Below are 24,652 nucleotides of genomic sequence, written 5' to 3'. Positions count from 1 at the left end.
ATGCCTTAATTGGGCCTAGCATATTTCGTGACCTAAAATTACAGTTTTCAATGCGAATGACACACTACATACATAGTGTTCACTCTCGTATTTCGTCTAATTACTTTTATGACATCTTCGTACCGAACATGACCACTCGTTATTTTTCCAGCATATGCCACCTCCCGCTTTGGAAATAAGACAGCCAAACAAAAGTATACTTCTTTGACAACCAAGATTATTAGAGAATGACATGTCCTTTTCAGTATAGAATTGATGCATTCAACTATGTTCGTCATATGCTCGTACCGTAGACCACTGTCATACTATTACATCTATTGTTTGAAGGGTATATTGGCAAGGTATGCTACATCGTAATTGTTGATGGCACGCAAATTATCCAACATTTCATGGAAACAATGTTGGACAAACTCGTACTCTGTTGAGAGAAGTATACCCATGAATGCAAATAATAAACAAAATATGGTATAACATGATTGTGGAAATAATGACAACTACATACCCATGTCAATAACTTAATCTCGCTCACTTTTCGAAGGCCATTTTGAGTGATAGTTGTAGCTGACATGTTGTATACAATACTTATGGTGTGTGTGATCCTAAAAGTTACCATGTTGTTCAATAACGACCAAAATTCCTGGTCCCCTATCGAAGATGACACATATGTTGGGTTGGGGGCAAACATGACGACACAATCGACTTAGGAAGAAATCCCAATCATTTGACTTTTCTTTTGGAGTTATTGCAAACGCTATCGACATAATTTTTTGATTACTATCCTAGACAACGACTATCAACAATCGATGCTCATACCTCTCATACAGCCAGATACAATCAATTTGCACCAAAGGTTTGTAGTGTCAGAAAGCTTCCCTGCATTGATCAAAGGTCTAAAAGATTCAATGGATTACTCTTTTCCTAGGGACTAGACGATCCTTGAAGTATGCTAAGTGTGTTTCCAGATCGGTTATGAAACCTACTACGTACCGATCCAGTACCTAACACCATTTCCATAAATCATTGTAAAACCTTTCCCATTTGTGATGCAACTTATTTATAATCCTTTGTTTTGCGACCCATGCTTTGTAGTACGATGACGTGTAATCGTGCTGGCTATAAATGTTGGCAATCAACATCGAGACGAGAATCTTGGGACTGGTATTCACTATAAGTAGAATAATGTCAAATATCATGTTGGAGTTTAGCCTCAGATGATCTTGACTTACAGCTGCAAATTGCAAGTTAAAGTTACATTATTTGGAAAAATGAAGACCCAATCAGGTCACATTATGTCAGAAAATCGAGTGATTGCATCATGCACTTGATGTAACACAAGTATTAGACCGAAATACTTTTTAATCGTCCACAAGCCCTTCTTCTTTTAAAAAGATACCATGATTTTTCATTTGCACCTTTCATTATGCATTGCGCACTTTTTATCAAATTTCTTTAAACGAAATTTTGTGGCGTGATAGTTTATGCTATTTTTAAAGCTGTATCGCTTTAATGCAGCAAGAAAAATATTTTTGTTGGGGTATTCAATGCCAACTTCCAACACTTGGATATCTGACGATGAACTTGCATTACCAAGTGTTTTGTGCAGTAACTTCTAAAACTCTAAACCACTCTCAATAGAGAGGTCGGTATTGGTCATGTAGGGTAGAAGTTTATATGCCCTAAATCACGGACCTTGGATTTAGAGCATTATCCAAACCGTTATTGTCGACTGGACTGTCGAATTGGATAGGGGTCTGATTTTGATCCACCAACTGCATTCGCTACTTCTTTTTCCTCATCTACGCTTTCATTGTCGTATTCAACCAAAGGGTTTGATATACCCTCACCGGACCTGATCGTAAAGAGTAAGTCATCGATTCTTCTATACCCCATGTGCCCGACAAAATCTGCACTAGATTGCAAACTGGTATTAGGTTGATGGCCTCCATATATAAGTGCTTATTCCCCAGGACATTGATCAACTGAAGTTGAAATTGAACGTACTAATTAATGTCATGCCCAAGTGTCGAGGTTCGGGTTACACATACCCCGATTGGTAGTGGCCGTCGAAGTTAAAATCGACGTCGAAAATCGAAGAATGTTTACCCATTAATGTTTTGAGGACATCATAATAGGACCTTTGTAACAAACCAGTAAACTCACCGCACAACCGTTTAAGGCTTTTTACTTCAACTTCGGTTCCAACATTAGTCGCAATGGTGACTGAAGATTGACCAGCTCTATCAGCCTTGGAAAACTTGACATATAACTCCATTACAACATTTCCGTTTGAGGAGTGCGATAATATGATCACCTCCAACTCGAGCTCGCCTTTCACATCAAATAACTTATACTTAAAGGGGTCAATCAATGTTAGATATCTACATTGTAAGCTCAAAATTCTTCATCGGCTCGAACCCTCGACTTTTTCCTGATTTTAGTCCGTAGCTTATGTAATTGAATGGTACGTTTAAAAGCCGATTCCACAGATATGGCTCTTGCAAATATGACTTGGGCTTTTGTATTATAGATTTGATCGTTGTAGTAAACAACGGATTTCACTCATCGACTCATTTCAATTTAAAATGAATTGGATATTTAAAAAATCTTTAGACGAGTTATTTAAAGAAATGCATACAACTCTCGTAACTCAACTATTCGATATTTGATTGAATTGTTGCGTGCCTAAGTTTTGAATATTTCAGTATTTTAATAGCAAAATAGAACAAAGAGAGAGGGAATGCGTGCTTCAAAATCTGTTTCTGAGGACACACTTTTGTTAATAATGATAATGAAACGCTCTTCGGTGCTTGAAAACCCATTTCACAAATCAAATAGTTTCATCAGACACATGCTTCAGAGGATATTCAATGCTTCAAAACGTGCTAAAGATTTTACCCGAGATCCCTGAGGTCAAGTACTTTTTTTGCACTTTATGAAAATGTTAGTGAAAACTCATCCAGCTAGGTGAGCTTCCTTAATGACATGACAGGAAAGCGTACCTAGCTAGACGCGCTTTCTTGCCATGTCAGCAGGGAAGCTCGCCCAATTGGATGAGTTTTCACAAACATTTTCATTAAGTCTGCAAAAAAAAAAACCTGATCCCGAGAACTTTTTTACAAATTTGACTCATGTTTTGAAGATATTCAATGAAAACATTGGTACTGCAACGTATTTTTGACCATGAAGATATTTTTCTTTGCAATCTCACCCTCTCCCGCGTTTATAAAAGAAGGCTCTCCCTCCATACTCCGTCATCCCTAAAACATCATCACTCGTAACCTTCATCCTGACACTTTACAATATTTCTTTTCATTTTCTTCCCCGCTTCAATGTTAAAAATTTTCGTCACTAATAAAATTTCCGATTTGAAGTATTCTTAAGTCGTCGGTGATGCGATATCGCTCCAAAACGAACACATTTCATATATCCCGTGGAGATGAAATCATTACCTCTAAATCCTATCCTGTGGATGTTGGGTTCTATGGTTATTTTATTTTTTACGATTACAGGTGGAAGTCTACGTAGAGGTCTTAATCGACGATCGTTATGTAATCATGGATCAGAGTATAATAACGGAACTAGTTGACGATCGTTACACAAGCATAATCATAGAGAAAAACTGTGAGGCTTCCCGTTATAATCGGCGTAATTTTTTTCTCCATTTCCACACAACTAATATATTTAACCTTCTTATCCGAAGGTTGGCACCACTATGAACTCAAGAGGACTCTTAGGCGGGGAGTGACTATTTCGGTAGAGTAAAAGTGATCCTCTTTTTTTGGGCGACAACAGTTGCCGTTATTAAACAACCCACTAATAATTACAATCGTTGCCGCGTTGACCCGAGTTTGACCTCTACTTCCGCCGAAATATCTGCTCTCCTTTTGAGAGCTCTCTTGTGTCCACCTCGTTGTCAGCGTTCGGATAAGAATGAAAGGTTAAAAAAACCAAATGCCTAAAAATAGAGAAAACAATTACGTTGATTATACCGAAAAACATAATGACTGTGGGTGTCCAAAAAGCTTGAACTTGTGACTGCATAACGACAGTCAACTGGCTCCCGGTTATACTCGAACCCGTGACCACTTCACGATCGTCGACTGAAACCTCCATTTAGACTTCGACTTGTGATCGTATCAAGCAGTCACCCCGAAACCTGACTTCCATAAGATGAATTTATGAGCTAATAGTCCTATCTTGGCAAAACATATGAAATGTATGTGCTCTGAAGAGCCTTATCGCACCCCTGACCCCTCAAATCTACCTATATGCTTTCGCTGTTTCATCCTAAAACCCTAAACCTAAACCTTAAAAAATCCAAAGAGAGAGACTGTGAATGCGTATCTCTGAAAACAACCTATTTCCCTAATTAAAAAAAAAGACTAAAAAGCCAATTAAATAAAAAAAACGACATATATGCCTTGTTTAGGCTAACAATAACATGTAAAAATAATAATACGAGCAATTATAATTTTTGTTTATAATTTAAACTTATATATTCCATATATCATAATACTAACAAATTTGAGTGTATATATTACACCTATTCCATTGATGGCGCTCATCTACAGCAACTCATTGTGAAAAGCCTACAAATCAATCAGAAAGCAAGGTGGAGAGATTGATGACAGCTTTCAGCATTTATAACTTTCTAGATTTTATCTTTCAGATAATCAGATTTTGATGCACACTCGAATAGTAAAAATCATGTACTATACATTTCTCTGGCTTTATACAAGAAACTAACAGCACCATTATTATTATTATTATTATTTACAAGATTTACTGCTCACCCTTCTCTTGTTGCCCTAGATGATTTCACACTTCACGCTCCACACGCCATCCTCAACAACTAAGGTTTAGTACCACAAGTCTAAAAACTTGTTCATGAATCTGCTGATCACGAATAATGCATGCAACCGATTAGAAAATTAAAACAATGGTGCAGGGTTAAGTCAGCAAAGAAACTATCAGCTAATAATCACACATCTTATAGTGGTTATAAAACTGATTCACACGGATAATCTTTCTCTTTATAGCCTTCTAATAGTCAGGTAAGTATTTATACCTTGAGTTTGAGCACCCTGTTATTACAAATTACCATTCATTCATATCTGAAGCCTGGTAGAGACTTAAGTATTTATATGGTGGCTATGATACTGACCAGATTCATCAAAGTTGACTCTCTCTCCAGTGGAAAATTTAATGTAGAATAGAGCAGCAAGGAAGTATAAGAGCGATGTAAGCAACAAAAATCCTTGGAATGATCCCACCAGCTCCACAAAGAAACCAGCTCCAACCGTTCCAATAATAGCAGCGAATGTTCCGGCAGTATTTGACAATCCTAAGGTCAGAAATAAAGGGATAGTTAGTTAAACATAGTCGAATTGTATCTTTCTCCTTCCACCAACCCTTTCCCAAAAACGAGAAAAAAGAAAAAAAAAAAAGAAAAAAGGGAAACCTCTCTTTTTTAACTAGAATCAGGAAAAGCAATATGCTCCTAATAAATTTGCTTTTACTCAATAGAATTAATTGTCATGCTCTGGTCCATTTGTTCAGAAATAGTACTGGAAGTCTCATGTACCAAGATAATTGTTTGAAGTGCTCTACAATTTACTTTCTTGTCAATAAAGACAAGCAATGCACACACACACACACAAATACCAGGCAATGAAAAAAAAACACATAGAGGAATCAACATCTATATTAAGAGCGCAATTGTTGAAAGCAGTAATAACAAAAGACTACTCTTTTGGTGGAAAATTTAATGCAGACTTTTTCATTGTACCGTGAAGTCTATTGCTTAACAAAGTTTGCTACCCATCTTTTCGATTGAAGAAAGAAATTAAACAAAAATTACACTTGATGCAAGCAAAATATCATACCGTGTAAAACACCAGAATAATGTGGAGCAATCTCCTGGTAACGGAAACAAAAGAGAGACAGTGAGAAAAGGGGAAAAAAGACATTCAATCATATTATTTAACATTTCACGATTACTCAGCAATCTGACCTGAAGGTTGACAAGGAAACCACAATGACTGAATGCTTTAAGTCCAACAGCTAGACTAAGCCAAGCAGATGCAGTTGAAGGAGTTTTTGCTGCAGTTAAGCCAACAAGAGCAACCGCAGGACCAACAAAACCAATGGACTGCAGATAAGAAACAGATTGGGTGCTTACGGAGCAGAAAAGAAGTCAGAACCAAATGAAGACAAGCAAATGACAACCAAACGAAAATGAACAAAAAACACAATGAAACATATTATGAGACACTCAATTTTTAAAGTCAACAGCGTCATTTTCTTTGAACCTTACCTGCATGATCTTGCGAGTCAAAGTGATGCTGGTACCATTCCTTATCAATGTGTCTGACCATAAACCAGCTAAGTATCCTGTTAGCGCCATCATGCACCATGGAACAGCACTAAACCATGCTGCTTGTCTGAGATCAACATGATGGACCTATTGCCAAAATGTTCCTTATTTGCAACTTAAAACAAGATTATATTCTTGCACACATCACAGAATGAACAGCTCGTAGTTAAGTTTTTTTCCCCTTACCGAGTTAAAGTAGATAGGCATCCATGAGAGAATAACAAAGAAGCCCTGGATGATATTTAAAGAGGTTAGTGTTTTAGGAGAGATGCAAAACTGACTGAAAATAGATACTGCAATGAGAATTTCCCATTGTTGAATTACTTTTCCTTGTCAATTAATGTATGATGCGTTGAAATTCTTAAAAAGTGTGCATTGGCTGAAAAAAAGAAGACCAAAAACTACTAAATTCTAAAAAGGCAAGACAACAGCGTCTTGCTTCTACCTGGAAAGAAGCATACAGAAGATATTCAGAAAGTACTCACAAGCTGCATAAGCACATTTTGAAATTTACCAAATTATCATGTAATAAGCTACAGGGAAAGGAATATGCATTACCCAGCTATGCATGGCATTTGCAACAATTAGGGACCATGTTGGCATTTTAGAAAGCAATCTTCTGAATGGAGGGATCATTTTGGTCTTAGGCTTGCTTTCCACTGCATGGGATTTCTGTCTCTTGTTCATTATGTAATCCAACTCATATTTTGAGATCTGGGGACTTCGATCAGGGGTACTTGAGGTTGCAGATAACCATACTAAAACCCAAAGAAATCCACATAGTCCGAATATCACAAATGGTCCGAATATACCACCTTGGGACATGAGAATTGGGGACAAAGTGAGTCCTATTGCATTTCCAAGCTGAAACCCAGCCATTGCCATTGCAACAGCCCTTGCACGTTCTGTTGATGGAAACCATCTAAAAGAAAAAAGTTTGAAGAATACTTCAACAATTGGGCTCGCATACTGTTACTACAAAGATGAACTTGCTTGAAGGCATATGATTTAAATCATCAATTTAAGGTGATCAGCATCAAACAGTAAATAAAATCAGATCACCAATACCTTGCTATCATATTGTTCATGCAAGGAAGAGCTACACCTTCTGCAACACCAAGCATAGCTCTTGCAAAAAGTAATGCCAATAAAGAGTTTTCAGCAGCCCAGGGTGTAAGAAATGTAGCTAATGACCACAATGCCACACCACATGCCATTACAGCCTTACCACCATAATAGTCCACTAATGTCCCTCCTGCTATTGGTGAAATTAAGTAACCCCACAGAAAGGATGACTGCAACAAATTTTAAATAAGCAAGTGAAATCAGGCACTTAATTTTAAACCATTATTCTAAAAAAATCATGCAACCCGAGATTGATCACACATAAAACCCAAATGACAAGGAGCTTAGTTGTTCTTCCAATTAGAGAAATTAAACTAACAAACACGTCTGCAATTATGGCTCTCTTTGGTCGTTACCTTTGCTACATTCACTTTGTTTCCTACAAAGTCTTCAAAACTAAAACATAAATGATTGAAGAGAAAAGCATACAAAATTATGCGTTTTGTGCTCCAAAAATTACATTTTCCGCAAAATTCAACTAAATTCCAATAAAAAACAACTTCCTTTTCTTCATTGTCGAATTAATGAAAATCAAGAGAAGCAAAACAACCCGACCTGAACAATACCGGAAAACGACCGACTCCACCCATGAGCAAGTGACAACGGCACAATCGCCACTGACATCACGACTCTATCTGCATTACAAAGCGCCAGAGATAAAGCCAGCATCGCCACCACTTTAACACGCTCGGATGTGATAAACTCGGCAAAACTCGATGACTCAGCCCCGCCTTTGTTAGGAAACGAACCGAACTGAGCATCGTTGGACGAAACCCTAATTCGACGAGACGTGATTCTTCTCGATTCACACGAGTAATCTCGTAGCTGCTGCTGAACACTCGAACCGGTCCTCGAATTTACATTTCCGAACCATTTAAGCTTTGAAAAGTCGATCAAATGAGAACGTAACTGATGTCTAGAAGGCCTAGCTTCGATCAATTTAGGGTTTTTAAAGCTGCCGAGAGTATAATTTCGAACTGGTCGGTTTAAACTGAGTGTTGAGTTCATCGTTGAAATGAACGGCGACCACAGACTTCACAAGCAACAGCTGCCTCGATTATATATAGTAATCCTTCAAAATGACTTAATTACCCCTATTATTTCCGTGAACTATAAATGATTATTGGTGAACTTTTGGCAATTATAGGGCTAAATTTGGACCTCAGATAAAAACTTCATTCCTTATTAGATTGTTTCATATCCACCCTTATGAAAAAAAAAATTATATATGATTTTAAAGCCTTGCCGTAGTTTTTCTCCTCCTCTTTTTCGCGAGCAAGTCATGCCTTTTGTGCATGTTTGGGATTGCTTTGTTAATTTTTTCTAATTGATTTTCTTCTTTTCGGGAGCATGCCTTTGTGCATGTTTAGTATTGCTTTGTCAATTTCTTCTCATTGTTTGCTTTTATCTTATTATGTTGTTTTCATTGTTTTGTTTGTTATGGAGTCCGACTTTCAGATCCTTCCCTTGAAGGAAAAAGAAGAAGTCGAACTGGTGATTAACGTGGAAAATGTGTTGGAGGATGACATCAACTATGATCTTTTTTTTTTGTTGGCAAAGTTTTGGGGAACAGTTCACTAATTTTGCTACGATAGGCATACTCTATTATCTAACCTATTGGTTTGGGGGCCTTTATCTTATTAAGTTCTATCATCTTGTAGATCTTAAAAAGATGATTTCAAGAGGTCCATGATTGTTTAGTAATTGTTTATTACTTATCAGTTAGCTAAGGGTGAGAATCCTGAAAATATTGAGTTTTCATTTGTTAATTTTTGGGTCCAAGTTCATGACTTGCCCCCAAGGTTAGCATCTATTAATCTTGCTAAAAGCCTAGGAGGTCTTATAGGAACTTCTCTAGACTATGATGCAAGTAACAAACGGAATGTGTTTAATAGTTTTATGCATATTCACGTCCCGCTTGACATAAGAGAACCATTGATGAGAAAGAAAAAGATTCAAAGACAAGTGGACAATGTTTTGACGATTTATTTTAGCTATGAATTGGTTTGCTATCTGTGTTGTCGAATAGGCCATAGTGAAACAAGTTGTCGTAAACTTTTGGATATGTGGGATGGGGTGGCTGTTAGGGGATGGCCCGAAGAAATTACAACTGAGTTTTGTCGGAAGATGAGGGGATCATCGGTGCAATAGAGACGTCACTCTAGAGTTTAAGTTAACTAGTCTTCTTTTCCTCAATCACAGGTTAGTATAGCAAGGTGGGCGGGTCTGGAGAAACTGCCTATCTATCTCCCTCTTCTGTCTCTGCTCATTCGTTATCAGCCGGTCTCTTAAAAGGGACCTGCTAGGAGCCATGAATTGTTTATCTTGGAACTGTCGAGGTTTGGGCAACTGGCGTACGATTTTATCTCTGAAGGAGGTGATAAATTCTAATAAGCTCAAGTTTGTGGGTTTTTTACCCAAATAATATAAATAAATAAATAAATAATCAAAATGGTATGTTGCAACAATTATGTACTAAAATGGTACATTTAGATGGGTGGAGAGTAGTACATAAGCGGCACCACCCTCATTCTGACACAATACACTTTAAATAATAATAATAATAATAATAATAATTTAGTAGTGGTGCCAAAGGGATAGGCGACACCACTTTTCCTTTCTGGTATACACTGGTACAAAAATACGAAGGGAGTGTGGTGCCTATCTGATAGGCGGCACGAGTGACCCCTATCTGATAGGTGGCACTGGTGGTGCCTATCTAATAGGTGGCACACCTAGTATATTTCCTCCCCCCACTCTCCCATCCGGTTCGTATCAGTTTGAAAAAAAAATTAGCAGAACAAGAGAGGGAGAAGAGAAGAAAGAAAGAAAAGAGAAAAAAGAAAATGTATTATTATTTTTATTGTTATTTTCAAATATAATAGATTATGATAAGAAAAAATTATTCTGTTAGTATTATATAGTTTGTTTAGTATTATTTTTATATTTTGTTTTAAAGTTATTTTGTTTATTGTGATTTGTTAGTAAATTTTGTGTTTAGATTATTGACAATGTTATGTTGTAAAATTTTTTAATGTATTTGAAAGTTTAACTATTATAAAGTAATTGTTAGTTAGTGATAACAATAGAAAAGAATAGATAAATACTGAAAATATTTTTGTCATAGATATTGTTAGAAATGACAATAAATTTGATAGAGTTAGAAATAGACTCTTTTCATTCATTAATTTTTTATGTAAGTATTTTTATGCTGTTCGAAATTGTTTTGAGAATTTTTGTTTATTTTTTAACAGATTGAGTATTGAATATGGATAATCAATTTTTTGTATGCGCTTATTTCGATGGAATCATCTTGATAATAACCGTTGGATGTATATTTGAATGCCGGCAATAAATAGCAATGAGATTTAATAGAAATGTCTCATTCGATGATATGAAGAAAATGATTAGCGCAAAAATTGTTAGACGTTGTGGGAGAAGGATCTCGAAACTTTTCTACAAGTTTCCAGTTTCGACAGATCCCATCAAATTCACCGAAATGAAACTTGTAGACGATGGAAGCGTAGAGACAATGATCGCTCTTTATTGTGGGAATCGGAGTGACCAAAATGCAACGATTCACTTATTTGCTGAGTTAGCCGGTGTGGAGCAAAATGAAGATCACACTGCATATGGTGAAGAACATGGAGCTCAAGAATCGTGCGTGGTGGCTCCAATGTCGTACGTTCATAGTGAATTGACTATAAGCGGGATCGATATCGATCTTAATGTTGCACCCGATATTGATGTGGTTGGTGATGATGGATACGATAATAGTGATCATTGTGATCAAGAGGTCGATAGTGATAGTGATCCCGATGTGAACGAGGTTCCCGATGATATTGACGATGAAGACGTGAATGACGATGAAAACATTAACGCGTCTTCAGTCGGGAACCAGATTTGACGTATTGTGATACAAAATAATCTTAGGCCACAAATGTCACTCATAGACCCCTATGCAGCGCACGTAGCCGAGTTTCTGGAGTACCCTGAAATACTACCTGCTCACCAGTTAGCCGTAAATTCCGATCCTGAGGAGTTGTTCGTAGGCCAGAGATTCAAAAGTAAGGAAGAATGCGTATTTGCTATGAAGCGGTATAGCATGAATATATTAATGGACTACAAAGTCGCAGTGTCTAAACCGACATTATATATTAGAGAGTGTTGGAAGTCGACGAAAAGCTGCAATTGGTGGGCACGAGCTGTATTTATTCAAAATTCACATATGTGGGAGATACTGTAACACCCCTTACCCTTATTCAACTCCGGAATATGGTATGAGGCATTACTAGAACACTTACACATGTAAACGTATTAAACCGAGTTACAAAATTTCATTCAAATTTAAACTCTTCAAATTTTTAACATGCTTTTATAATTCTTTATAACATATCCTCAAAATATTATATTCATAACAAATAGGGCCTACGAGACCCGATTCTTACTTATGTAATTCAAAGCTCCATTTCTATTTTATTCAATTCACAATATTTCGTGTTCACAATTCAAATTAATTTCTCAATCCAATATATATATATTTCAATACCACACTCTCATACTATGAAACATTATTTTCCCATATGAGCTTAAACCATGATCATCACATATTAAATACAAATGTTCTTGACATTTCCATCACATAAACCGAATTAATCAATGCAACTCAATGATATAATCATCCATATATCATTATTATCATATATATATATCAAGACTAAATTTCTTATATATATTTGATCAATTGCTTTTCAACACCGCAATAGTTCCTTCGGTACCAATACGTATTTACCATTCAATTTAACATTTACCAATCATAATCGGGCATATGACCATTACACACAATTCTTTCATACATTATATTGTCCTCCTCCTCTCCATTCCACATCCTTTATGTATAAAACATGCTTAAATAGCATTATACACAATTTCACTATTCACTTATATTTAAATTCAAAGTTGTCTATTTGAGTTAGCTTCACCAAATCATTTTTATCTGAAGCTACAGAGCTCCAACTTAAGATCCGTTAATTTTCCCTGAAACTAGACTCACATGTCTTCTTACCATAAAATTTTCAGAATTTTTGACTCGGCCAATTAGTACAGTTTATTCTTTAAACTCACCCCTGTTTCACTGCTCAACATCACTGACCTCTCTTCACTAAAAATGAATTATCTCACTGTACAAAATTTGGATGGTAATTTCATCTATTTCATTTGAAAATAGACTCATCAAGTATTCTAATAATATAAATTATAACTCATAATTATTCTTTTACAATTTTTAGTGATTTTCCAAAGTCAGAACAGGGGATTCCGAAATCATTTTGATCCTGTCTCACTAAGAATCAAATATCTCAAAATATACAACTCTTTTGCTTTCTTTGTTTCTTTTATATGAAAGTAGACTCAATAAGCTTTAATTTCATATCTTATTCAACCACTAAATCTATTTTTACAATGTTTGGTGATTTTTCAAACTAATGTCACCGTCACTGTCCAAATCTATTCTATTCCAATATCTCTCATTCACATAGCATTATAACCATTTATTTTATAACACAATGCAAGACTTCATCACTTCAGTCACTCTTTCGTAACTTATCACATTTCAATCACATTCTCATATCTCGTTAAACATGTCGATATAACAACAAATTTTTGAGGTTTTCACATAGTACCACCCATGTTACTATTATCATTCGATACACGTAGTAGCCTTCACATAGTACTACACACGTGATCAATTTTTACGGTTCACGTAATAACCTTCACATAGTACTATACACGTGATCAAGTTTTACGATTCACGTAGTAGCCTTCACATAGTACTACATATGTGACTAAAGCTTTTCGATACACATAGTAGCCTTCACTTAGTACTACACATGTGACCATCATTTATCAATTCACGTAGTAGCCTTCACACAGTACTACACACGTGACCAAAGCTTCTCGGTACATATTGTAGCCTTCACTTAGTACTACACATGTGACCATTATTTATCGATTCACGTAGTAGCCTTCACACAATACTACACACGTGACCAAAGCTTCTCGGTACACATTGTAGCCTTCACTTAGTACTACACATGTGACCATTATTTATCGATTCACGTAGTAGCCTTCACATAGTACTACACACGTGACCAACACTTTCACTTTCATATAGTAGCCTACACACAGTCCATGCCACATATGTGATCATTTCTGTCACTTCATTCGTATCCCTTTTTATTCCGAATGTTCAATCGGGAAATTTCTCACTTTTTTCTCATTTTTTTTCACTAATCAAAGTCAATTCCTTGTCTTTCTTGACTTATAATAACACATTTAACTTATTTAACACTCACATTATTCAATACAGTCCAAAAATCACATTTTGGCAAAATTACATTTTTGCCTTTAAAGTTTCACAAAATTACAATTTTGCCCCTAGGCTCGGAAATTAAACTTTATCCCTTATTCTTATGTATTATGACATGCTGAACATTTTTCCCTTCTATGACAACACCAAATTCCCATTCTAACACTTACTTATGAACATTTAGTATTTTTATCGATTATGTCGTTTTACTCGTTTTCACTCAAAATCGCTTAGCAAAAGTTGCTTAACATAATTTCTAGCTTCATATTCTACCATAAAACATCAAAATAAACACATTTCACATATGGGTATTTTTCCAAATATAAATCCTAGATTAAATTATTGCTAGAATAAGCAAAATCAATTTACCGAGACTCTAAAAACGTAAAGAACATTAAAAACGGGGCTTAGAATCACTTACTATGGAGCTTGGAAGCTTGAAAACCCTAACAATGGCTCCCCCCTTGCTGATTTCGTCCCAATGAAGAATATGAGCCCAATTTGCCATCTTTTTCCCTTTTAATTCATTTTAATTACTAAATTACCAAATTGCCCCTAACTTAAAAATTTCCTATTTCACTTATCTCATGCCCATTTTTGTCTACCAACTTAACCAATGGTCTAATTACCATATAAGGACCTCCAATTTAAAGTTTCATAACAATTGAACACATCTAACATGTAGAACTCAACTTTTGCACTTTTTACAATTTAGTCCTTTTGACTAAATTGAGTGCCCAAACGTCGAAATTTTCACAAAATCATTCCGTGAAATCGTATACCATAAAAATATAAGAAAAATAAATTTTTATTCGTCGAATTCGTGGTCCCGAAACCACTATTCCGACTAGGCCCAAAATCGGGCTGTTATAGATACGAAAATTTGTTGGGCCTCACACGTGCACATCAACACGTACGATAGAAGATTATCGAAAATTTGATTCCAAAACTATCTGTACGTATATCATGCCAATGGTGAAGGACATGCCTACCATTAAAGTTTGACACTAATTACCGAAATGCAAACACAATTCCAATATCGAGTATCATACTGAAAGGCATCGATAGTTAAATAAATGGCAATGAAGCAATTGTATAGGGATTTCGATGTGTTTTATAATAAGCTATAAGGATGGATAGCCGCTATGTGGGAGTACATACTGGGGACTGTCATTGAGTTACAGACACGACCTTATTACGGCCCGGATGACCATCTACAACCAAAAATTTTTTTTTCCATAGGATGTTCTGGACGTTTGATCCACTGTAAGCCGTTTATGCAAGTAGATGAGGCCTAGCTATATGGAAATATACACAAATCTTTCTTCTTGCGATTGCTCAAGACGACAACAAGAACGTGCTTTCGATAACATTTATCATCGTAGATAAGGAGAACATGGAATCGTGAGAATTTTTCCTTACCAACTTGCAAATGTATGTTATTAGCAATGATAATATTTACATCATTTTCGATAGAAAGAAATGATTAATTGCCGCTATTAGGTGTCTCGATGTGCCATAGAAATCCTTTTATTGTATTTGGCACATCGCGTCTAACTTCCATCGAGATTATAAGAATGCAGACTGGTGGAGACAAGTTGTGAGAATGGGTAAAGGGTAACCTTATCTTTTCAATATAAGTTTTAATGTTTTAAAGCAATATTGTAACTTATCTTTTCTTAATACATATACAGCGCACAAGCTAGAACCATACATTTTCCACCAAAGAATGACTTGACTTGATAGTGACATGGAGGATCAAACGAACACATCTTTCCGACAGTGGTTGGGTACCATAAAGCCGTGGCAATGGGCTCAAAGTTTTGACGAGGGCTTTCGTTATGGTCAAATGACCACAAACTTGGTGGAGGGGATTAACGTTGTGTTGTTAAAAACACGACATCTTCTAATTTCATCTGTTCTCTCGGCTATATTCTACAGGTTGACTACCTTGATGCCAAGAATGGGTCAGCAACAAGTCAACTAAATGGAGGCGGGACACATGTTTGTTGAAGATGTCAAGGATGCAATGGTTGTAAATCATCGGATGACGAGGTCGATGAATGTAGAAGTATATTCACGATGTCTTGAACGTTTCGAGTTACGGAGACCATCGGTCGTCGACCCAGTATACCACCTAAGTCCTATGGAGTTGATCTTTGAAACAGACGGTGCGATTGTAGGAGGTTCTAAACACTTCATTATCCATATGCACATGTTGTGGCAGCGTGTGCTAAAGTCTCGCTCAATGTTGAACAATTTGTCAATGATGTGTACACACTCGAGCACACGTTGCATGTCTGGGAGATTGGGTTCTCCATCCTACCTGACCTGTCTACGTGAGAGGTGCCTCCGATGACTTTCGAGCTTGTCCCAGACAAAGGGTTGCGTAGGAATCTAAAAGGTCATCCGCAATCATCAAGAATCCTTAATGAAATTAACATTAGGGAGAAATCTAACGGTAAGAGTTGTGGATTATGCAGATTAGCTGGTCATAATCAGAGTAAATGCCAGCAAAAAAACTACCATGTTGGACAATCGTCACGATTAGGTAAAAATTGAGCTTATGTAATCCAATGTACCTAATTTATATTATAAAGTTTGTTACAAGTTTTAGTGTTTAATGTTGTAATGTTGCAATTAATTTAATTTATGACCACAAAGTTTGTTCGAAGTTTTAACGTTGGAATTAATATAATTAAATAAATACAAAGATTGTCTTTTTCTTGATTTATATTTTTTTAGAATAAAAAAGTGTAAACTTTGTAATATTTAAATTGCAAGAAACCCCTAAAATTGATGGTTTGATGGTATGGTCATAGGGGTATATTTCTGCGGGGGTCGATGTTCACGTTGTGGGTGATTGCAGCGATCAACATCCTCTTCAGTCACAGGTGGGGGTGCGCGAAATATGGAAGAAAAATTATATGCCCCGAACGTCGTCGATGAACTTGAGCTGGGAGGAGTGCCATACTATGGTGGATACAACCCAAGAGGAGTGGAGTACTGCAGTGGATACAAGTCAGGAGGAGTGTTGTATTGTGATGGATACGACCCAAAGATATCAAACCCGGAATGATATTCGTGTCCTAACGAGCCCAGGAAATAGTCATTGACCCGTAACTCCGGATGATAAGAACTATTAGTCGAATGTGTATGTGATCACTCGGGCTCGGGTTCCGGTTGTAGCTCGGGCTCGGGCTCGAGCTCTGGCTCAGCCTCTATATTGGGCACTAGCTCGTATGCCCCGGGTCGATAAATCTGCGAGGGGACTACAGTCGACTGCCCACTAAGTAAATATGGTTTTCCCGTACTAGAGTACAATTGTATGTACTCTAACTATGGTTGCAAATCGGAAGAAATATCCATCTGAGGTCTTCGCGCCATCTGATTATCCCACACTGCAATATATTTTCGGTGCATAACTCCCTAATTATTTCCATGTTTTCCTCTCTTGTTGATCAAGTGAATCTTTCCCAACTGTATTGGTGGATCTGGGATATACTGGATGTAACCAAACTGCCGGAGTACTCGATCCCCGTTATACCACTCGACTGTCTAGAAATTGATAATTGGTGCGTTAATACACCACAGGTGAGAATAAATGTGGGCAGACGAGGGTATAACAACCACAATTTCTGGTCTCTAATACGACATCCAGATAAATAGCATGACTAATAACATGGTTAAAATTTAACATGGTTCGAGTAAGATATACAAAGTAATTACATGTCACGAATATTGGAATAGCTTACCCCTTTCCCGGCATGTTGTTCAATCATCAGACGATATATTGGGACAGTGTACGACCTCCTGATACTCGGATAAAAACTCCATCTACGAAAACAAATTACAAGTAAATATAGTATCGTTAGAATAGTATCATTATAAAAAAAAAATGTCAATTAATAAGAAGTTAAATTTTATCACCTGTTCAATAGTGGAAATACAGATGGTTGGTGCCTAACCGATGCCAAGAATGACATCTGATAAAGAGCCCATGACAACAGCAATACAAGGCATCCGCCTATGTCTACGACATCAGGCTTTGTTGTCCGATAAAACTCACAATACAACATAGCCAGAACTACGGAACCCTAACTATACGAGCGAACATTCTGCAAATCAGCTAATAAGGGTAAATACATCAAATGAACCATGTTGTTGTTTGCATCAGGCATCAGTACACCCCTATAATATGCATAATGTACGCTCGAGCTGCGCACATCACCTCATGCTCAGTGGCATTAATTGATAAATGTTGAAAATTGGCTTTCAGCCATGAAAATTTCAAACCCGTAAAATTGGACTTAACATCGGCGGGCGAGACTCCTAATAGGCTATAACAAAGGGCAGCCGGCTCAGCTATCGCACTTACTCCCGTTACGGCACTCCCTACACGGCAAATGAACCAATGCGGATATTAAATCATACCGCAAATCAAACATCCAGATCAATACTACTGACCTGAATCCAGCTAACTCCAAGTATGGCATCAATCGTTCATCCGGGGAATATCCTAAACCATTCACCCGGCCCCTTAATGCACAGTACAGGCCCTGATAGTGATAAATTACAGAAAATAGTTATAATAACATAATTTATTTCCGTAAATTACGTAGATCTTTTTTAAGGGAACCTGTAATTAACAAATAATAATATATTAAACTGTGTTTAATATGTGACCATTATTCTTAATCAATGGAGTCATTGCATACCTGCAATTTCAAAACAAATTTCTGTTATTAATTTTAATGTTTGATGGATTTTAAATATTTATCGAAATACCTAAATTTTATATATTGCTTTTAATTACAAAAAAATACCATACAGTTTTTTCCACATCATATTTTTTGCTATATTACATTAACAAAATAAATATATCTTATAAATTCCAACTCAAACTCCAACTCAATGGTCCCATTCACAAATTTCATCTCAATGGTTTAATCTTTTATCTACATAAAAAACAAAAATTTTATATTAAAATACTAAAAATAACATGCCAATAAAAAATATAACGAAAACATAACATAAACGATACATAATAAATAAAAATATTCTTATTATTTTAAAATGATAATAAGTAAAATGTTTTGGTTTAACATATAATATATAATAACATGCCAACTTAATTATTGTCAAAAAATATAATTTTTTCATAGAATTTCAAAAGAAATTTCATTTTAAATATTTATAAAAAACATAAAATAAAATTTAAAAACATAAACTCTTATTCTCAATTATAAAATCTTAAAAAATTAGAACATACAAACTAATTCCTAATTTATTTCATAAATTCCAAATTCCATATCAATGGTCTCATCTTTTGTCTACATAAAAAATAAAAAAATATTAAAATAATCAAAATAACATGCCAAATAAATTTCATAAAAATATATATAATCAACCTAAAACACTCATAACAAATAAATTACATAAAATAATAAAATATTCTTTGTACATAACATAAATAGGCTTTTTTACTTCAATAAACATTAAAAATAAAATATGAATGAATGAAAATATAAAATAAATACAAACATACCTTAATAGCTTTTTTTAACCAAATAATACCTTACAAAAATAAATTTAAAAATTATATTTGAATTAAATCAACAATAATAACAACAAAAACAAATTAAATGTTTCATTAATCAATTAATTTATAACAAAAAAAATTACCTTTTCTTTTCTATTTTTTTCCTTCTCTTTCTCCTTCCCTCTCTCTTTTCTCCATCTTTTTTTTATTATTTCTTTTTCCATTCTCCTTCTTCTTCTTCTTTTCTTTTCTTCTCCTTCACTCACCGGGCAAAAATGAACCTTAGAGACCATTATAAGGTCCCCAAACACAAAAAAAAAAACAAATGAACTGTTACATGCAGCCGTCCCATCACCTACCACCGAGGTGCCACCAGTGTCGTCTCCTCCACCACTGGGTGCCACCTTTTCCCAAGGAGTGACCTAGTATTTTGTCCCATCGTGTCAGCGGGTCGGTTTTCGAGTCTGATTTTTATTGTATACTACCTATATTTGACCCGTATTTTTATATGTGTGCTGCCTATCTACATGCCTCCACCATTATTTTATTATTATTTTTTAAACTGTATTGTGTCAGAATATCAGGGTGGTGCTGCCTATGCACCACTCTCCATCCATCTAAATGTACCATTTTGGTACATAATTGTTGCAACATACCATTTTGGCATTTTTTTATATTATTTGGGTAAAAAACCTCAAGTTTGGTTTTCTTATAGAAACTTTAGTTCATTACAAAAAAAAAAAGAAAAAGGAAATTCGTATTGCTCTTCAGTCTGATAATTGCCTTTATGTAGATAAAATTGGTCGTAATGGAAGCTTGGCTTTTTTATGGAATTCCAATGTCAACGCTACTATCACAGTCTACTCTAGCAACTATATTGATGTAATTATTGAGTCCTTTAAGGAAGTCCGACGGCAGTTAATGGGTTGTTATAGGTTTCCAGAAGTGAGTAGAAACGGACTAGTTGTTATCCGGTTAATTATTGATGTCATTTTAATAAAAAATTTTAAGTATGGTATAGATGATTAGGAGAGAACAATTGGTGGTCAACTTCAAATTAACTTAATCTATTAATCTACTCATATAAATTTTAATCGACTTAATTAAAACAATTTAATATTGGTGGTCAATTAAATTGATTAATGCTTTTCTAATTCAAATTATATTTCATAAGAGGTAATTAAATGATTTGTCCTTAAATTACGACTCTTATTTTAAATTGGTTTTCAAATTTTAAAATGTTTCAAGGTTATATAAATTAAATTTAACCATTAAATAACACGTTAGATATTATATGGCTTGATTTAAAATGAAAAATTAGAGAAAATTAAAACGTTAAAATGAAATTAAAATAAAAAATTTAAAACAAAATTAAATCATTAATCATTGGAACATAACTTTCAAAAGTATAAACTAAAAGTAAACATTGCACTCTCGTATATTTTTCTCTTTGTTGCAAAATAGTATCTTTTGCCTAGCTTCAAATTCAATCAAAACATCGTTCACTCCTTGTAAGGTACATGGTTGCATACCAAAGGTTATAACCGCCACAACCAAACTCATAGTCAATAGGTAATCCGATAAGGATAGTTAAATAATACGCGGTGTCTAAAATGGGGATGACCAAAACTTGCAATATTATCATAAATGGTCTGTACTTCAGCAAGATACTCAAGCATGGATTGATCCTGGTTTCTTAGACTTTTTTAATTATACAATGAAGATGCATAACTCATGTCATGGATGAGGTAGAAAATATTTGTTGAAGTTTTTTTCCAAATCTCATGTGAGGATGTGCATCTAACAAGTGCAAGCAATATACTTGAGCTAATCGATACAAGTAACCACAAAGCTAAAGCACTATCTTGTTTAAAAGTAATATATTCAGAATTCATCACCTTATTTCCAATTTTAGCAACAATGAACTTTGAAAAGTGCAAGCATTCTCAATATACTTTTAAAAAGAATGTGTAACACTTCAAAATCGGCCTAGACGTTATGTTAGTATCTGGCGATATCACATTGAAGTGTTTTTTTTTCGAAAATATAGTTTCACTGAAAAGAAAACCCGTTCTATATTAATCCTCGTTTATTGAAAACTCAAGTTGTTTTTAGCAGTTTGTTGATCATATTAGTTTGTTGCTATATTTAAAACGTTGTTTGATGCGGAAGCTTTTACAGTATTTTACGAAAACGTGGTGTCTTGAAAAGCATTCATCTTTTGAAAATCCGCGTCCTACTACTATTAGTAAGATTTTTAAAAAAAATCTCAAATTAAAAGTTAACAATTTAAAGAGGCCTTATTACAACAAATACCCAAGTTAAATTATTGTCAGTAAAAATCGAGTATAGAAGTAGGTGCGGTTGTGTGGTCACCTCCGAGTCTCTCGCAATGCCGGTCCCTAAGACTGGGGATTACCTGTAAGATAAACAAATGAGTGAGTTTATGAACACTCAGTGTGTAACCTCATATAAGAAAAATGGCCAATTAGGCCCTAAGCAAGTGCAGTTTGGGCCTAAGCCCAATTCAATAACAGTTTAGTTCCGTTGAGCCTTAGCCCATTACAGTATCAGTATCAATGTGGGCCTTAGCCCATTACAGTGATAGTAACAGTTCAGACATGCAATTAGAAATCTTACCCAACCAGCCTCTGCACTCCACTCCATCTAGCCCAGCACTCCATGTGGGGATAATATCACCCACCCATCCCTTCACTCCAAAATTAGCACCGGTCGCGGCACTAAACAGTATTTGCAGCAGAGCTGCCAGTACAGTACACTTCCTCCAATCATAATAATCCCATTCCCATGTAATATAACATACCTGTATGCAACATATATATATCGTGGCATGCTTATATACAATCATACATAACATAAAACATACAGTCATTTTATAACATAAGGCATAACATGCATTTTACCACGTGAGGGCATAACAGTCATTTCATATCAGTTTGGGAGTTTAGGTTTACTTACTGACCCATCAGTAGATTCACAGTCGTCTCAAGCGACCCGTGCAACCTTAACAGTCAAACAGTGAAATTGGGCTCAAGGCCCATATGTGGGCTCATATAGGCCACACACTTGTGTGGGCCTCAAAGCCCAAAATTGGTCACGGTCATGAAATTACACAGTTTGGCCCAATTTTTTCCATACGTTCGTGTGGTTTACCCGTATGGGGTCTACAAGCCTGTTGGGCCCACATAACCCATTTCGGCTCATCGTGGCCCAAAACGACCTAAGAACACGAAATCACTCATGGGGACCGCAACAATCTAATGCCCACATTTTATGCATTCGGTTTACCACACGAGCGAGTGCACGCTCGTGTAACGTCAATTGCCATAATTTTTGGCTTTTGCCGGTTTACGTTTTAGGCAGGGTTTACACACCTGATTTCTATTTGTTAAGAAAACTGCCCCAAGTCTTTGAAACATACATTTGACCAATCAATCACCAATTATTCACTTAAACATTTACTCAATCAAAAACATAAAAGTTGACCAAGTGTTAAACTCACAACAACAATACCTTCACTAGAGTAAGGAGGGAGGTTTCGCCCACTTAAGACGTCAATCAGAGACCTCCAGCCCTTTGGTCAACTCCTAAACAACTGACAGAAAATCCCCTTAAACCACTTAACCAAACAAAAGTTAATCAAGAACTAGAAACAAAACTTACTGTACCACGAAAACGTACGCTTACTCACGGAACGAATGAACACAATGAAGCAAATAGGAAAAGAAAATAAGAATAAGATGATGGGAAAAAACTTTCTGTAGCAATTTTGGCAGCAATTCGGCAGCAAAGAGAATAAATTCAAATTGTCCAAAGATTAGGAGCAACCGAGATTTAGAAAAGAAGTAGTTATCATTCAGTTTGGAGAGAACAAAAAAAGAGCATGGAAATCTCAAAATTTCGGCAGTAGGTGGAGGTTGTGAAGAACCGAACGACAGTAAAAGTAAAAAAAAATAAGAAGAAAAAATAAAAGATGGAAGTAAAGAGAAAAACCAAAAGCTATCAGAAAATTGGGGAGAAAGAGAGAGTAACTGAAATTACCACTACTAGTTTAGGTTCTATCCAAATTCTTCCATCCAAATCTCCCCAAAACACTCCCCTCAATCCCCCAAATCCCTCAAAAATCAAAATTCCCTCAACAAACTCCTAAAAATCGGCCACAACATCCCCACACTCCTCAAATACTTAGAATTTTACCATATTTCAAACTCCTTCACCGCACATGTACAAAAAAAAATCCTCCTTGCACATACAGAGATTCAAACTCAAGACCCCTAACACTACATCACACCACTTAACCACCAGACCAGTAGGTCCATTCTTACACTTTTTTTTCAATATTTATTTTTAAGCCTATTGACTAAAGATAGGGGTTTATTCAATTAAAACAAAAATTTTGCCCAAACCAAGGCTTGAACCCAATACTTCTTAAACACTTCTAGAATACATAAACTGAAACATGCATATATTTGTGTCATAAACATAAGAAAACAAATATATAAGGGATTTTTGGGGCGTTACAGAATGACTTGCGTAAAGAACACTTGTTGAAGCCAAAAGGTAATTTGTTTAATCTAAGTTAAGAATTATAGATTTGTTGGAGAATGACTTTAATGATTAGAGTACTTGAGGTTCGACATATTCATTTTTAAAATTTGCAATTGGAGGATTTAGAATCTTCATGAAAAAAATAGCTTGAGAACCTTTGAACAAAAAAATCATGGATCGAGACTAACGCTGTAAAACTTAAAGCTCTGATACCATAATACAGTCTAGTACAAAGTTTGACAAAGAAGAAAGTTTGAATATAAAAGGAAAGTAGAAGAAAAAAGATGAGTAAAAAGGTAAGATGAATAAGAAATGTTGTATGGTTTTATTTATTCTATTCTAAAAAATTGTTCTTTAGTCATAGGAAGAGAGAGTATTTATAACCTATCACAAATCATCTTGGCTTCTTGATTTGACCAAGTCAACTCCTATAAACCAATCATAACAACCTATAACCACTTAGTATTTAGTTATAGCAAAGATAACTGAAACTCAACTAAATGTCTATGTGAATGATGCATGCATGTACGAGATTATCAATATTTACATAAGGTGGGACTCCTAAAATAAATTTAGAAGAGAATCCACATATTTACATAAGGTGAAATTTAAATTTAAGACCTCAAAGTTCCAAAGGCCTTAAATTTACCATCAAGCCAAAACTTCATTGGCT

The 24,652-nt window shown here is 35.5% G+C and overlaps 1 protein-coding gene across 7 annotated transcripts; it reads right to left on the bottom strand.

The window, feature by feature from the left end:
• Window positions 1-3,522: 3,522 nt before the first annotated feature.
• On the bottom strand, window positions 3,523-8,549 carry LOC107950210 (probable anion transporter 4, chloroplastic). Of its 7 annotated transcripts, none has more exons than XR_001697966.2 (10): window positions 8,057-8,549; window positions 7,445-7,671; window positions 6,935-7,298; window positions 6,563-6,607; window positions 6,317-6,463; window positions 6,014-6,151; window positions 5,886-5,919; window positions 5,165-5,344; window positions 4,794-4,896; window positions 3,523-4,156 (listed from the first exon to the last, which is right to left on the bottom strand). XR_001697966.2 is itself a non-coding variant. In XM_016885022.2 (9 exons), exons 1-9 carry the CDS (start codon window positions 8,507-8,509, stop codon window positions 4,886-4,888), a joined length of 1,599 nt encoding a protein of 532 aa, XP_016740511.1. In that variant the 5' UTR covers window positions 8,510-8,549; the 3' UTR covers window positions 4,472-4,885. The 7 variants fall into 7 exon arrangements, 3 of the variants coding, with proteins under 3 accessions (XP_016740511.1, XP_016740513.1, XP_016740510.1); XR_001697968.2 differs by having other exon boundaries at window positions 4,794-4,893; window positions 8,057-8,548; XR_001697965.2 differs by lacking the exon at window positions 3,523-4,156 and adding an exon at window positions 4,472-4,589.
• Between the last annotated feature and the right edge of the window lie 16,103 nt (window positions 8,550-24,652).

This window comes from Gossypium hirsutum, chromosome D03, assembly GCF_007990345.1.
Source record: "Gossypium hirsutum isolate 1008001.06 chromosome D03, Gossypium_hirsutum_v2.1, whole genome shotgun sequence".
Lineage (NCBI taxonomy): Eukaryota > Viridiplantae > Streptophyta > Magnoliopsida > Malvales > Malvaceae > Gossypium > Gossypium hirsutum.
Note: the sequence above shows the minus strand (reverse complement) of the source record. Positions and strands in the feature narration are given on the sequence as shown.

Bases quoted from the DNA above. Each gene is read 5' to 3' on its own strand.
- LOC107950210 (XM_016885021.2), bottom strand. From the start codon at position 8,509: ATGAACTCAACACTCAGTTTAAACCGACCAGTTCGAAATTATACTCTC. The intron at 6,464-6,562 runs GTAAGGGGAAAA...TTTTGGCAATAG, and splicing joins TGCCTATCTACTTTAACTCG to GTCCATCATGTTGATCTCAG. The intron at 5,345-5,885 runs GTATGATATTTT...TTCTGACCTTAG, and splicing joins TTATTCTGGTGTTTTACACG to GATTGTCAAATACTGCCGGA.